This window comes from Apodemus sylvaticus, chromosome 4, assembly GCF_947179515.1.
Source record: "Apodemus sylvaticus chromosome 4, mApoSyl1.1, whole genome shotgun sequence".
NCBI classification, from domain to species: domain Eukaryota; kingdom Metazoa; phylum Chordata; class Mammalia; order Rodentia; family Muridae; genus Apodemus; species Apodemus sylvaticus.
The window spans coordinates 7,171,133-7,187,897 of record NC_067475.1 but is presented as its reverse complement, the minus strand read 5'-3'; the positions used below and the strand labels follow the sequence as shown (position 1 = coordinate 7,187,897).

Genomic DNA, 16,765 nt, shown 5'->3' with positions numbered 1-16,765 from the left:
GAGACAAGGGCTGATGATGGAGTTCTCTGGTAGAAAGGAGTAAGCAGAGAACTTGATACGTACAAATCAATGTCCCACGCTCTGTGTCTTTCCTGGCAGCGGCAGTCACGTCCTCTGCTTCCTAAATGACCCTTATACCATGACTCTCTCTCCTCACCCTCTTCACCCGAGGCAGGAACATCACGAAACACCATTCCATTCACTGCTAACTTTCATAATTTCGCCCATCCCTGAAGGCGGAGCCACACCGCTGCCAGCTAATTACGCCCTATGTAGGGCAGCTAAGAGCCCTTTATCAGCCTAGAATTAGCTTTGCTCTTTTAATAGTGACTATAGCTTTCTCAATTATTAGTTAATTAAATAATGCGCCTACATCTGCCGACGACACGTTTCTGAAGTGGGAAGCAGGCTGCAATTGCCCACCTGCCAGAGTGCACAGCGCTCGTGGTGTGCCTGCGGCCTTCTGGGAACTTAGTATTCCCCCTGTGTCTATGCATGCCACACACAGACTCTCATCGTCCTGGAGAGAGGCACCGTGTGCCACCGTCTGTCAGCACAGGAGCACCTCAGGGAGAGCACCTCAGGGAGAGCACCTCAGGGAGAGCACCTCAGGCGGAGCACCTCAGGGGGAGTCCATCTTAAGATGTATTAGACTAATCGCTGGCAGCCACGTTTGCTACTGTCACATAGCAAATGCTACTGTCACCTATGCATACCAATCATTCAAAGAGCAAGCAAAGAGACGTTTTCATCAGAATGTTTTGAATATAAAAACCTTTCACTCCAAAGGTTTCTGGGAGGCAAGGAAGGTCTGCGGAATTCATAATTCTTGTTTACCAGAACTGCATTCAGTAAGAACAACTATAAAGGTGGCTACTGTCTGATGATAAGAGGATTGTAGAGAGAGCTGTCTCCTTCATACAGAAAAAGAGAGTTCTCTCCATTGCTCCCGGGTTCCCTCACAGGGCTGCACTGACAGACAAGCCTAGGAGTTTTAGGCAGTAACTAATACAAGAACAAATTAATTCTTTTAGGTTTGAAAAAGTCTCTCAATATACCTAAGGGTTAGTCTAGCACTGTTCCAAGAAATGAGAGCATTTGAGCAATGTTTCCCCCACAGCACATTTCCTCAGTAAGGAGTCTCACAAGAAAGAGGAAACCTCTGGGAAAATGAAAATATACCTAGCTAACATTTATTTATCTGACAGGGGGAGGTGACGGTGGCAGTTCATGCCCACGCATGCACCACAGAGAGTGTGGGGAGGTCAGGGCACAACTGTCAAGAATCAGTTCTCTCTGTCTACATATTGGGTCCCAGAGATCAAACTCTGGTCTTTGGTTTGGAGGTAAACACCTTTATCCACTGAGCTATCTCACCAGCCCAAGGCTGTGTTTCTCAAACAGAAATTTGTTGACTGAAGAAAAGAAACTGAGAAGTATATTCCTTCAAGAAACTGAACTTAATAATGTTTCTATGTTAAAAAATATCATCTTAAATAACAGTGACATCAACATTTTAGGCCTATGAATCGATAGTGACGTGATTTCTCCATTAGAATCTGAGGAATTGGGGGTGTTGTGTCAGTGGTACAGTGTTTGCCTGGCATGTCAAAGGTCATAAGCTTGATTGCCATCAAACATATATAAGACAAAAACGATACTTGCTGATGAATTCTGACAGTAAGAGTGGCCAGACTGAAACAGCATTACAACCAAAGTAGACTTAAATGGAAGTCTGGTTCCCAAGTCCATTGTGTGTGTGCCTATGTGTGCAGGGTATAGCACCCACTCCTAGTTACTTGAGGAAAACATTACAATCTTTGGGGGACGCATCCCAGTACACATCAAGTGAATGCAGCCTTATACATTTAGCACCCATGCCTGACATTTAAACATCTGTGATGCACAGTTCCCCTAACAGGATGGCAATGATCACATAGCTGATTCACCATTACTTGAAGTTTACTGTGCATTGTAGAGGGAATAGGGCCTTTGACTGGCAGCCTGCCAGACAGAAGACATGGCTATAAGACACTTTAAGACATATATGTTAAAATAAAAGCCTGGTAGGCCTGAGTTAGAGTGGAAAGAGTGCATGTGAACGTCATGATGATCTTATTTATAAATAACACACACAGCATATATTGGTATAGTCTAGCTCAGCCCTACTCGAAAGGCCAAGAACGAAAACCCAGCCTTACCATAATGGATGCCATGGTGCCGTGGTTACGTTCTTTTAGCAACCAGCAGAATCAAGGCTCTTTGGCGAATGTCTGAATACAGGCAGAAAGGTATGTGTGGAGAAGAGCAGAAGACTCAACAATACTAGGAAAGTGGAAAACTATTCATGGCCTCTATTGAGCACCAAAAGCATGCTAAGCCAATATGAAGAAGTTCCCAAAGGCTAAAATAAGACATTCGGAGCATAAGTTATGCTTTAAAATAAACTGAATTACTAAAATACAGACACACTTGACTGTTAGTCAGCATATAAATATGAGAAGTTATGAACATGCAAGTCAGTTCGGAGGATGCCAAGGAACTGATGCTTCAGAAGCCGTCAGTCATGGGCTGGAGCTGGCTTCTATCTCCTGGTAACCAAATGAGGCCAACTTTCTCTATATAAAAAAGAGAAGGTAAAACACCACCGTTTTGTAACCCTAATAAGCTCTTGACTCTAGACAGTTACCATTAGTGGTTTCTACCATAAAAAGAGAAACCTGTAAGGTATACTTCCTTTACAAGTATCACATGATGCTCTTGGCAAAGGAATAAATACTATTTGGATCTGAATCTAGGCATTCTTAATGCATATAAAGAAGAAATAACATGAGGTGAAGTTAATAAAACTAACTAGATGGTAAAACACCCACGTGGCTAGGTTTCCTCAGTGAAAAGTGGTGTAGGAAAATGGTTTTATCTGTAAATACACACACTGGAAATGCACCATGCAATTATCATACATGAACCATATGCTAATACTTAAATCATATGTACAGGACAACTGTTGACCACTGCATACCAAAAAAACACATAATGCTATAAAGGGCATGTTTGCATTCCCATGTACGACATGGGCTTGTCTTTTGTCTTTTAAAATGTGCAGCATTATTTAAAGATGGAACACAGCAATGAGGTGTAAGGTTTGATTTAAAATACTGCCTGGAGAAGGAGAAAGTGTGTGGGCTGAACTAAGGCGAGACACGAGTTAGTAATTCCTCAGCCAGGTGACGGGCTGGCTCTGCAGAGATGAAGATACTACCAGTCTCTGCTAGTTTGACATTTTTCTTTTATATAGCAAGTTTTTAAAAGATATTGTTGAGGCTGTGAATTTGGCTTTGTTTAAGAACCATTACTGCAGACCCAATCTTTAGTTGAAACCCCCGAAATACATGTAAAAGCTTGCCAGAACTGATTCCTGTGGGCCACTGCTCAGTCAGCTTAGTTCAAATGGTCAGCTCTGGCTCAGTAAAAGACCGTGTCTCATACAGTCAGTAACCAGAGTCTACACCTTTGGTTTCCAACTGTGTACATGTGTATAATATATATCCACATACTCAGAGATATTGCCTGAGATTTGTCATTGTGTGCTAGAGAACGACTAAAATCATTATACTCAGTACAAGCAAGGCTAGATTTAAGTCCTCATGGAGATGGAAGCCTTTGAGGTCATTCTGGCCAACAGCAACCTGAGCAGCCTGCTTCTACCTGTCAACCCCTCTACAGAGCCCCGAAGAACCTGTGCACTTTAATTCCCCTGTCTGTGATAGCTAGGGAAATGACACTAAGTAGACAAGGAAAAAGAAAAAGAAAAGAGAAATAAAGAAAAATGTACCATAAAATCATTTGACCTTTAAAAGAAACTTAGCTTTGGTAACCTCGTTGATAGATATCTGCAAATTAATTTTGCCAAGACAGCAATAAGCATCTTTTCTCATCATAGATGCAGAAAATACCTCCGGACGCTACACGCTAATTGTTCTACAACCTCACATCTGTCACGGTGCCTCTGAAAGCTCAGAGCAAAGGCCAGCATGCATGAGCTCCACGGTCAAATGGCACAGTAAGTTCTTCTCTGATACCCCCAGAGGATCCCCAGGCGAGGCGTTGTAACTGAGGGACACCCTAAGGGATAGCTGTAATGAAAAACCAAATACATCTAATTAATTGCATTGCTCGGGGCTAGGGAGAGAGCAGAGTTTCAGGTGCCCCTGGAGAATGGTCACGTTTGTACGGGGTGGTGCTGCACATCAGTGTTGTTCCTGCAAACGCCAGATCTGCCTATCTCCGTTGCCCGGCTATTTGAATTGCCTGATGCCACACTGATTTAGATCTAACCTTTGAGGTTCTTCTTGCAGAAGAGGGGCTGGTATAGGCATATAATATTGCTCTGTTTTGCATTTCAGATGAAGTTGTATTTTAAGGCTCAGAAGTAGAAAATGCTAAGTGTAAATCAGCCCACATTATCAATAGGCCCATTGGTCCACCTGAGAGAGAAGACAGAGAGACAGAGAGACAGAGAGAAGGGAGAGGGGGAAGGAGAAAAAGAGGGGGAGAGAGGGAGAGAGAGAATTATGCTATTTATTAACAAAGTTAAAAAGGCACTCTTTTGGCTGCAAGTTCAGGATTGGGAGCTAGAAAAACAGACCACAAAATCCTCCCCGCCAAGACTGGTAACTCACAATAAGCACTGAAATTACTCCTGGAGACAGCAAAACTCAACTCCCACAAACACATGCCCAATAGTTACAACTTCTTATTCAGTAATATTGAGTAGTAAAAGACAGGCATGCATATTAAGGAAATCAGAGTGTTAGTACTGCAATTACACTGGAGCTCAAAGTATTCATGGTATTGCACAAATAAGCAAAATTCGCATATAATTTAAAACTCCAGGCACAGGTTTCCTGATCTTCTTCAGCAATTCTTTATTAGCATGGAACATCAGCCAAGATTGATCGGTCTGTCATTTTGCTTCCCTCGCTTGTATTGGCTGTCTTTATAAAGAGACAGAAAAACCAGCAGATGCTAGAGCTGCTTGAGAGGGTTGGCGATGAAGGAGCTAGAAGAGGAAGAGGAGGGTGGGGGAAAGGAGGGATGAGAGAAAGGTTCAAGCAAAGAGGGTGGGGATAGGGTCTGAGACAGAAAAGCACACACAACACACGAAGGTAGTTTGGGTTTTGGATAAATGAGAGAAGGGTATTTATACTGCATGTCTCTTTAAGAATCCTAATCCTGATGGTTTTTAAATAGTATATAATTTCCTTTTTAAAAAAAGATTTATTTATTTATTTTATGTATGTGAAGGCACTGTTGCTGTCTTCAGACACACCAGAAGAGGATCTGATCCCATTATAAATGGTTGTGAACCACCATGTGGTTGCTGGGATTTGAACTCAAAACCTCTGGAAGAGTAGTCAGTGCTCTTAACCATCAAGCCATCTCTCCAGTCCCAGTGATGCATAAGTTCAATACAGTATTCTGTTTAGTGTATTGGATACTAATGTGCAACATTCAAGAACACAGGGTATGTAAGAAGCTGTGCAATCATTAGAAGGGCAAAAGTCCGTTCTATCTCTGGTCTCAGAAGGGAGGAGGAGCCACAATTTTGGTGTATTAAAATCCTGAAATTCCTGAGTATTTCTGTAGTAAAGACTTCTTCAAGCCAAAAATCCAATTTAATCAATAACAGACTGAGCTACATAGGAAGAGATCTAAAGACATCCTGGAGAGCTCTCCACCATTTCTCAGAGTCTCAAACCTATTAAAATGGAGAGAACGAAGGCAGTGTAGGCAGAACTAATGCGACCTCCATGTTGGCCCAAGACGTAATTATAATGATCAGAAACACTGAGTGGTCTGTTTAAACAACAGCTCTGTTCACTTGATGGCCAGCAGAAGGACTCAGCTAAGATGCACATAAAAGACAGTAAAAGTTGATCAGTCTGTTTCAGGGGACTCACCTGTCCTTCCCAGTCTCATCCTTAAACACTCTATCACAGTGAGTCATCTGCTGCTCTGTGGTCACATAGATCTGCGCATTCGGATAGGCATCGACTGTCTTCTTTAACATGTTGTACACAATGCCATTACCATCCTTCCTCATGTTGCGGAAAGGGCCCCAGATGACGTAAATGGTTGTGCTTGCTTCCTTGAAAAAATAGTCGGGATTTTTCAGCAAGAGAGGGACACTGGTATGTGACACAACGCGGACCATTGTCATGTAGCCGACATCTTCCTCAAAACCCTTGGTGGGGGCATTGTTCATTCTCCAGATGCAGGATGCGTGGTCTATCTCTTCCCCCACCTTCTGCCCAACCATCTGGCCTGAATTTGACACAACAGCACAATGGTTACAGTTCAGTTGCAAAGGCTGAAAAAGAGAAAAAATGAAGAGTGTGATCACATGAGTTCTTGAGGAATCAAAAGTCACTACTGTACAATTACTGAGTATAACATTATCTCTGACACATCTCTATCCTACAGTCTCTGCTACAGTTGTAGCCTTATTGGACCTGTGCTTTTATTCAAAAAGTAAATATATCCTGTTGAAAAGATGATTTGACTTTCTGTATCCCTATGTTAGTTTAAAATTATGTGAAGCAACAGTCATTCCTTTTCTCTCTAAATGATGAGTTTTATACATTTATACCCATAATTTCCTGTGACATAAGAAACTATGAAGCTATTGATTTCTAGGATAAGGTTGGTGGCTATAAAAGAAACTCCAGTGGTACATACCAAGGTATGCATTTTGAACTTTGGTAGTATAGATTCATGGGAAGGTGGCATCTGATAATGATGTAAAGAAGAAACAGCCAAGACCCACTTAAGACAGCTGAAGTCTTACGCTGTTTAAAAATCCCAAGTCATCCTATTAATATGCCTCTGGGCTTATGTTGGTTTTACAGGGACAGGTAAGGCCTCTCTTGAGAACACAGGGAGACAGGCATACAGTCATTAGAGACTGAATACCTCTGCATGGAACTAACAAAGACTTGGAAGCAAGACACTGATGTCCAGGGCAGGTAGTTAATACCAGTTCCAGTGGTCAAGCCAAGCCCACATCTTGGAAATCTGGATCCTATGAATTAGAACTTCAAAGCCTATATCTTCTAAGTCTAAAGCTCCTTTATTTTAGATTTATTTATCAATATGTATGTATTATTTATGTACATGTGTATATCTCCCTATGTGTATGTTCATGCAAATGCCTCCGGAGACCAAGAGAAGGGACAAGATCCCATCCCTCAGTGGTTATAAGCTGTGATAACACACCTGATGTGGGCACTGGTGAGGCTAAGGCCCCTGCAAGAGCAGTGCACGTTCTAGACCTCTAAGCCATCTGTTAGTCCACTAAACAGCAATCTTCTAACTCACACTAAGGGCTCACTGCTATTAGCATTATCCTGTTTCCCTGGCTTCTAAAATAACCACACACATCACTTTTGCTATTTTTCCCCCACAGGAAGACATTACTCCATCTTCAAAATAGAGAAAGAAACACTTTGGCGATAAGCATCCTTCTCATCCACCATAAGACTTCATGTTTCTGGTCCTGAGCTTGAACCAAATGTATTTTGTGCCTCCTGGAGAACAGCTCCTCTCATACAGTGTCCTGCCCCATCTCTACCCCGTCCTATCTGCCATCAAGACAGGGAACTCCTGTAAGATAATGCCTTGCCTCTGACTTCAACAGGTGTATATTAGCAGCTCAATTTGTTAAAGTAGAAAATAAAAGATATGGTTTTAAATAATCAACTAAGGGTCTGAACACTTTATATCCCTTTATTTATTTTTTTAAATCCTTAGAGACCAATTTGTGGTACCCAAATATTCTCAGATGTATGGTCTTCCACTTGACTTACCAGGCTACACTCTTAAGAGAAAACTGTCTCTCCCTCCCCAGCAACTAAGAACTGTTCATCACTCTATTGCTAGGGATGGATAGGGAAGAGAAGTGAACCTAAGAACAGTTGGGGATGAGGGTAAATATAGTCAAAATACACATGACACTCTCCAAGAAGTAACTTTTTTAAAAACAGTCTGAAAATTGATCTAAATACTAGGAAAAATTAGACTTTCCCATTTAGTTTAGAACTGTTGATTTAGGTGGAAAGAAAAATGCAATCAAGAGGAAAGGTCAGCTAATCAGGAGGCTCAGTCTAGCTGTGGCAATCAAGGTCAGAAAAACAAATGACAGGTAAAGCAACTCAGAAAAGCCACTTGGAAAATCACCACACAGTTGCAACTGGTCACCTTTCCTGTTGATGACGCTTGCCCAGAAGTTTCTGGATGCCTACCACATGGCAGGTACAGTTCCAAGAATTACAACTGAGGTAATAAATCATACACAAGAATTCCTGATGGAATGCAGTGCACATTTAAGTTATACTTCTGTACATGCATACAATAAATACATCAGCATCCTGCACAATACATTAGAAGGTGATCAGTTCACAAAAGAGAAATTTATACAATATGGAAACTTCAGAGGTGCACACATACATGACAGTGTGTCTGTGTGTGCATGTGAGTGCATCTGTGTGTGCACTGGGAGCAACAAATGTCAGAAAAGCACTACTGTGGGTGAGGTAAATTCATTGGCCATGAAGGGTTACTGGATGAACATGACTCAAAGACAACATCAACGCCAACTCCAGTGCAGATGGCAAAGCCAAGCCTATCCTTTGAGGCAAAAGATGTCAAGGAAGAAAGAAGAACTCAGCAGAGCCCATGCAGACAGCAAGTAGGTACCGGGTGCAGAAAGGAGGCAGCTGTGCATCGCTTGGGTCCTCTGGTTTCCTGTGCAGTGGAGAGCTTTGACAAAAGAGAAATGGATGACTTGAACTGTGTCTTAACAACGTTGGCTGTTACATGGGAAGTCGAACCATAAGAGAAGAAGGTTGAAACAGGGAGAGCAAGCAATTGCTATCACAGAGAGGAGAGGGTGATCGGAAGACAAGAAATGGTCTGGGTAAGCAGAGAAGGCTACAAGCTTCTGGGTATATTCTGGGCTGGTCCAGGTACTGAACGTGTGAAAAGCAGGGGTGAGGGGAGACAGTCAAGAGTTACGTCAAGCTTCCGCCACAGCCTCCAGAGACTAGCGCAGCTCTGAGCTAGGATGAAAGAAAGGTTTCTAGGAATTCTAGGAGGGAAACCAAGAGTCTGTTTCCAGGGTAGGCCTGGGGTGGATACCTGAAATAAAGACCACTACAGTATGTCTCTTAACAAATCTACTCAAACTGCTTTACATGGCTGTCCTGCATCGATTTTTGAAGTAGTACGGGTTCGCTATGAAGACCTTGAAAAATTAAAAAAGACTAGAGTTAAAGTTATTCACATTTCTAGCACTCAAAAATGATCGCAAATATTTCACCACATTGTCCTTTCTCTATGTAGGCTGTGGTAGGAAGGCTGAAAAATTAGATTTACACAATTACACAATTACAAAATTAGGCATCTTTGGTTTTCTTTCATTTTCATGTTGGTCTTCCCCATATCAGTAAACAATCCTTGGAGATGGTTTTAGTACCTGCTCATTTCTCAGCTACATAAATATGCCATAACGTATCTACTTGCCTACTCTGGACAGCCTGACTTCTTTTCTACTATTTAAAAGCGCTTTGGTGGACACCTTTGTACATCCTGGAGTATTGTGGAGCCAACAGTTATGGTGTTTGATAAACTTGTTCCCTTTGGTCTCTACTTACTCCTGTGGCATGCATACAACTGGCAAAGGCATCTGTGTAAGTTGTCACAACTAAGAATTAGAAAAAACATGACCTGTTGGACATACACAAGTCCATTTGTGAGATACCTTAAAGCATTACAATCAGGGTTGAAGAGAATCCAAGTGCTTCTTGCCCTTGCATAGAGCAGTGACTTGGTGTTCAGCACCCATATGAGCAGTGACTCAGTGCTCAGCACCCACATGAGCAGTGACTCAGTGCTCAGCACCCACATGAGCAGTGACTCAGTGCTCAGCACCCACATGAGCAGTGACTCAGTGCTCAGCACTCTCATGGCGACTCAACCAAGTGAATCTCTGGTTCTATGGGGTCTTGTACCTGATTTTTTTCATCCTATCAAAATTGATCTATAGATTCAATGCAATCCCCATCAAAATCTCAACACAATTCTTCATATACATGGAAAGAGCAATTCTCAAACTCATCTGAAAAGGCAAAAAACCCAGAATAGCAAAAACAATTCTTAACAATAAAGAATGGCTGGGGGAATCACCATCCCTGACCTCAGGCTTTCCTACAGAGCAACAAGGATAAACACTGCATGGTATTGGTGCAGAGACAGAGAGAGATGCTGATCAATGGAATAGAATTGAAAACCCAGAAATAAAACCACACACTTATGGACACTTGATCTTTGACAAAGATGACAAAAATATACAATGGAAAAAAGAAAGCATCTTCAATAAATGGTGCTGGTCTAACTGTCTGTATGTAGAAAAATGAAAACTCTTAAATGAAGACTCAAGAGAGTGATTGGGGATCAGGTGTGGTCTAAGGTGTCCTTTAGAAGCTGACATTCTTTCACAGAGCATGGAAGAGTGCAATCTTTTTGCAATGTTTGGTAGGGCTTGACAGCCATTACTCAGCCATTACTCACAAGCAAATCCTCCAAGATCATCGCGAATCCTGCACATCAGTGTCATTACACACCGAGTGTTGCATGGTTTCCTCTAACACCACCACCATGCACATGGGCAGCATGATCTCATTCCACTGCCCATTCCAACAAGGTCCTTAAGTGGGCAATAAAGCCATATTTAGGGTACAGCCTGCACAGGGCTAAAAATTATCAAGGAAAGCCTGGATGTGTTCTATAAAATGTGGTAATTTGCATTGGGTTTCCCAACCATTAGAATGAATTAGCCAGCTCTGCTGTAACACGGCTTCATTTAGCTAATAAGAATCAGCAGGCTGGTCTCACTTGACAATCGTCACCTCTGAAAGTGATCCATTAAGACATCCCAATCTGTTCCGTGACAACGCTGGGAAGCCACAGCTGTGCAGATTATGAGGCCAGCAGCTGACTAATAACTCAAGGGCCAACAGTGGGGCCAACAGTTTGTTGTTTATGTGAAAAATACTTGTGGGAAGGAGAAAAAGGCTTTCCCTGCAGTGGCTTTGGTTGTAGAGGATGTTTTCACCAACCATGTCTTTTCACTGTTGACTGGATGACAGCGTCATGGTGAAGAGTGTCTTTAGAGACTTCCCCGTGTGCATTATTGGCCCCAATGCCCAGCTCTCCGACTTCCTGGGCGAGGCACACATGCTCAGAGCTCCACTGACCAGAGCTTCAGGAACCATTTTTAAGAATGAGGAGCAGAGGAGCAAGAGCTGATAAATAACACCTTCCAAATCAGAATTGGAAGCTCCAAGCTGCCGGAAGACTTGGAATGGTCCCTGGGATGCATCCATGTGTTTGAAGGAACCATCAAACTACTATGATCCCTGATGAAAGGGAAGAGGAGGCTACGTACTCGTGGTTGGCCAGTCACGACCTGCCTCACCTGGCCATCCCCATCTCTTTTAATAGCTCGGTCCCCATGTCTTTGATCTCAGCTTTCTTTGTTACATGCATTGCTGCTTCTCTGCTCGTTTATATTTGATTTGGGAGGCTTGAGTACAAACGTATCACACAGGTCTCCATGGCTTTGTTCTGCCTCGGTAAGCGGTGCTTCTGGCTTCCCAGATAGAGGGCCTGGATTTCCTGAGATATCTGTTAAGTCTTATCGGGTCCAATTCATCAACCTTCATCTTAATTTCAAATTCATCTTTTCAGTTGAATTGTCTCTACTTTTTTCCCCCATTAAAAATAATACACCCCTTGGATCATGTTTCCTGTATCAAAACATCTTTTAAAATCTTTTGCTTGGGTGAAGAGCACCAGATATATTCAGCTAATCCTTTTCTGGCAGCCATGCCTGCTGTTAAAGAAAACCCACGAGTGAGGGAAGGGGGAAGTGCCTGCTTGGAGTTAATATTCTGGGATTAATATAAACGATTAAAAATGATAGTCTAGGTGATACATGCCTGTAATCTCAGCACTGAGGACACAGAAGGGGGCAGAGGCACAGAGCTCACTGGCTTAGGCCACCAGGTGAGCTCCAGCCTCCCTGTCCTGTCTTTTCTCTCTCTCTCTCTCTCTCTCTCTCTCTCTGTGTGTGTGTGTGTGTGTGTGAGAGAGAGAGAGAGAGAGAGAGAGAGAGAGAGAACCAAATATGCCAAACACTTCATTTTATTTGAGATCTAATATACTGACTTATAAGACAGCTTAGGCAAAACTATTATCCTCTTGCAAAACTTTATCAACTCCAAGCCATCATACTTAGTTATAAACACTTGGTTGGGCAACAGTTTAAAGTTTGCTGACATCTGTTGGACAACCAAATGAGTTTTCCACGAGTCTACTCTGCACAGGTGCTCTGAAGGACCGATCATTTTGAAGTTCTAATCAGGGTAAACTTTGATCTCTGCACCCAGCTCTGACGTGTGTGGGAAAGTTCTGCGGTCTGCGGCATCCACCCCACGCTGTGTCAGAGACCCAAGAGCTTGCCTGGAAAAGCAAGGCATCGCCCACCAAAATCATCCTTGGCGGTTCATCTTCTGCACGGAAGGAGTATTTCTGCATTGTTGACTGGGGCACCGGAGGAGGATGCGCATACAACAGGGAAACAACCTGAGAAAAATATGAGCACAGTTGTCCATCCTGGCTGTGACTGACACCTGTCATGTTTCAGGCCTTTGAGTAGAACCACCCATCCTGGTCATGACTGACGCTTGTCACAATTCAGGGAGTCTTGTCAGCATTTATTAGGTCAATCAAACTTGATCTTCAAAATGAGTGTTTTAGTCTGCTGACTTGTTTGTTTTTTCAGGCAGTATGTCACTATGTCACCCTGGTTAACTTGGAACTCGTTATGTAGACCCAGCTGGCCTTAAACTTATGGTAATCCTCCTGCCTCTGTCTCCTGGGTTCTGGAAAGACAGGCCTGAGCCAGTATGCCAGGATTTCAAAACAGACATTTTGTTTTGAGACAGACTTGCCATGCAGCCCTGTTTGTTCAAGAACAAGGTTATCCTCAAAGCCAGAAAGAGCCTTCTGTCTCTGCTTCCTAAGTGCTAGAATTCTTTTTATTTAGTTGATTTTCATGTTCTATTATAACGATGAATAAATCAAGATAAACTTGATGTCCAATGGATGCTAGGTAGCTTTCATGTTAAAAAGAGAGACATATGTTGTGTGTCATAAGATATGCTCACAGCAGTATCAAGAAATGAGGCATTAATATATCCTATATATTAGTATAATTGATAAGTAACTATTAGATGAAATAATCATCACATACATATATAAAAACACTTCAAGTATCACCCAGCACTATGTAAAAACCTACTCACTCATGGGGCAGGGAAGCAGCTTGCCTGGCTAAGTGCTTGCTATGCAAGCATGAAGACCTGAATTGGTTTCATAAACTAGCTAGGACAATAATAAAGTAGATGTGGAGACCTATATTCTAATTCCCATGCCCGGGAAGCAACCTGAGGTGTGACCCTGAGCTCGACATCTGGCCTAGAGCAAGCCAGTCAGAGACTGGGAGAGCCTGCCTCAGAACAACGTGCACTGCTCCCTAGGAGCTCACCCAAGGGTGAGCTTTGGTGTCGACGTGCATGTGCATCACATGGATACATACTTCCCCAACAGGTCCATGCCAAAACATGCACCCACGTGTACACATAGACTCACAAAGAGATGAATGCATTGTCAGGCAAGAGTTTCCTGCAGTGAGGCAGAGTTGCGGCCTGTGTCTCATCCTCAACCCCATGCCAGCCTGGGGATGGAGAATTCCCGGAGAGTTCCCTGGCGCGTGCTTATGAAGGAAGCAACTTCTCTTTTCCAGCAATAGCCCTTAAATGTTAAAAATACTTAAGTGGATTTTTTCCTTCACATTATCCATTTCTAATATGGCTAAAATTTTAATCTATCATAGACTAATCATGAGCATTTTAATTATGCTTTGGATGCATCTATCCCTCTACCCAATTTGCTTTCAAACCATTTCTTTTGAAAGAACAGTGAGCCGTATATTTTTTCTTCTAACAAGGAGAGCGCTATCAATGTCTAGGAGAAAAACAAAAACACCACAGCCGCTGCTGCTGCTGCTGCGGGAAGCTGTTTCTCCATCCCCACTAGCAATGCCTCCCCTTCCCAGCTTCCCTCAAGTGCGCCCACTTCAGGAAAGCACAGTGGCTAAGAGGTCAAGTTGTTCTCTAACCCGGGAGTCACTCCCTCCTCCAGACAGGAAGGTGCCCACTTACACTGAAGGCTTTCAGCATGTCTGTTTCCAATTTCCTTCCTGTGTTATAAGCTAGTGTATTTGACAGGCACAAAACTGGGTTACTTTTTAAATGCAGAAGACAAGCAAGCAGCAGGCGAATAAATTCTTCAAGAGGGTCCCAGGCTCTGGATAGGATGAGAGGGAGGTGCGGTGTATGTGTTCTTCTATCTCTGTGAGTTCATGGTGTTGTAATAGGCAGCCCTGGCTCCCTGAGCTTACACAATGTGTGTCGAGTATGGAGTATATAACTTCACCATTGTGTTTCCAAATGTCCCTCACTTGGTTAAAATGGAAGTGGAGGGGAAGGGAAGGAAGGGAAGAAGAGAGGTGATCGGAAGTAAGAAAGGAAAACTAAGAAGGAATGGGGGAGGGGCTAGAAAGGAAGAGAGGGAAGAAGGGAAGCCCAAAGCTAATAGGACCCTCGCCCCGACGCCCCGACGCCCCGACGCCCCGACGACGATGCCCTGACGGGCATTTTACCTGCGAAGAGCAGCTTTTCTTTTTTAGTTAACCTTCCACTTCCCTGCTCCTGCCTGCCTCCACCAAACCTCACATGAGTGTGCACACACAGGACACACCTGCTGTCTCCACCCAGGGGGGTGGGCTAGCTCACTTCACATGAGTGTGCACACACAGGACACACCTGCTGTCTCCACCCAGGGGGGTGGGCTAGCTCATTTCACATGAGTGTGCACACACAGGACACACCTGCTGTCTCCACCCAGGGGGGTGGGCTAGCTCACTTCACATGAGTGTGCGCACACAGGACACACCTGCTGTCTTCACCCAGGTGGGTGGGCTAGCTCACTTCACATGAGTGTGCACACACAGGACACACCTGCTGTCTTCACTCAGGTGGGTGGGCTAGCTCACTTCACATGAGTGTGCACACACAGGACACACCTGCTGTCTTCACCTAGGTGGGTGGGCTAGCTCACTTTTCTAGGTCTCCTTTGAGCCTCCCCGCCAAGCCTTCTGGAAAGTTCCATCACTCTCCTTCCAGTGTGAACCAGACAGATTGCTCTACCCTTTTTGAATGATATATTGGGACAACTGCCAACCCTTTTACATTTTAATCAGTAAGAAGAATGAAATACTTAACCTTTACTCTTTTCCCTCTGAACAAGCTTACAGACAATTAAAATCTGTGAAATAAAACCTACAAAACAGTGTGGTTTCCCTGGCAAAAAGGAATAGTCGTGGACGAAAGGTCACCTGTCAGCTACTTCCAGTCATTAAATCTCTGCATACATCACTAACATCGCTCTGTGGAAAACAAAGGTCAAAACATTAAATTATGAAACAGTCAGGATTAGAAAAGGTCACCAAAGAACTAAAGGAAAATTGACCAACGCTGCGAGTGCCAGGCCCTAGCAGCTGGCAGCGATGGTTGGAAAGAGACTCAGCAAGAGTAGGCCCCCACTCTCTACCTCAGCAAGAGCTAGCCCCCCCACTCTCTACCTCAGCCCCCTGTAGGATAGGAATTTCCATTTACAGCTTGGAACAGGAAACGAAACTTGTCCACATCAAATGAAAACAGGAACTTCGAGAAATATTTCAGGACAAAGAACAAAAAAACAAAACAAAACAAAAACCCCAAAACCCCTTCATGTTTAAATCTAACCAGCCTAAATTATTAAAAGCATTGCCTTACATAACCATAATGGTTGCTTCATTTCAGAAGAAGCAATGTGATCTTAAAATGGGGAGACAGGGCCATCCTGCACCTTCAGTGTCTTACAGGACAATTAGGGACTGGATGGTTGCTAATTTACTACTTTAATGGTGAGACAAATGAGATCTTTGCTTTTCATCTCCCAATTTAAATGAATCAGAACAAAGCACGAAGGACAAGCCCCAGGGACAGTCTCTCTCTCTGCTGTCATTTACTGCTTCACGTCTCCCCTGTGTCTTTAGAGTTTTAGTCTTAGAAGTTGCACCACACATAATGACACCATTGGGGGAATAGATTCTGCCTTTCTTCTCCTCCTCCGTGTTCTTTAAGGCCCTTCAAGTGGGAGATACAAAAGACACATTAACAATCTGGCATTGTTTTTATTGGTTGACAAACTAAAAAATGTATTTTAATTCCTTCCTTGTTTCAGGAGTGATTAAGCAAACTGTGTTCATCTTCAAGTCACCTCTGTGTGCCAAGAACTGGGAAGATGGTTCTAGAGAGAGATCTGCTCCTCTAGGCCAGGCTGCCAGGCGCGCTTTCTCCTCCAACCACAAAGCTGCACCGTGCAGCTCCTGCAGCTCCTGCAGCTTCCAGGAGCTGCGTGTTTAAATCACCCGTGACGAGGAACAGCACATAAAAATACAGATTTGATAACCCACTGTTTGGCTCTGACTTTCTGGATCTGGGATGTGGCATTTGCTTTGGTTTCTACCTGGTGGCAT

At 43.4% G+C, this 16,765-nt stretch overlaps 1 protein-coding gene across 1 annotated transcript in view; it reads right to left on the bottom strand.

The window, feature by feature from the left end:
- The window catches only part of St6galnac3 (ST6 N-acetylgalactosaminide alpha-2,6-sialyltransferase 3), a 527,866-nt gene that overhangs the window by 208,347 nt on the left and 302,754 nt on the right, over positions 1-16,765 (bottom strand). The window contains exon 3 of the mRNA XM_052178870.1: positions 5,964-6,373. Within this exon, the coding sequence (XP_052034830.1) occupies positions 5,964-6,373 (410 nt within the window). The remainder of the gene's footprint in view (positions 1-5,963; positions 6,374-16,765) is intronic.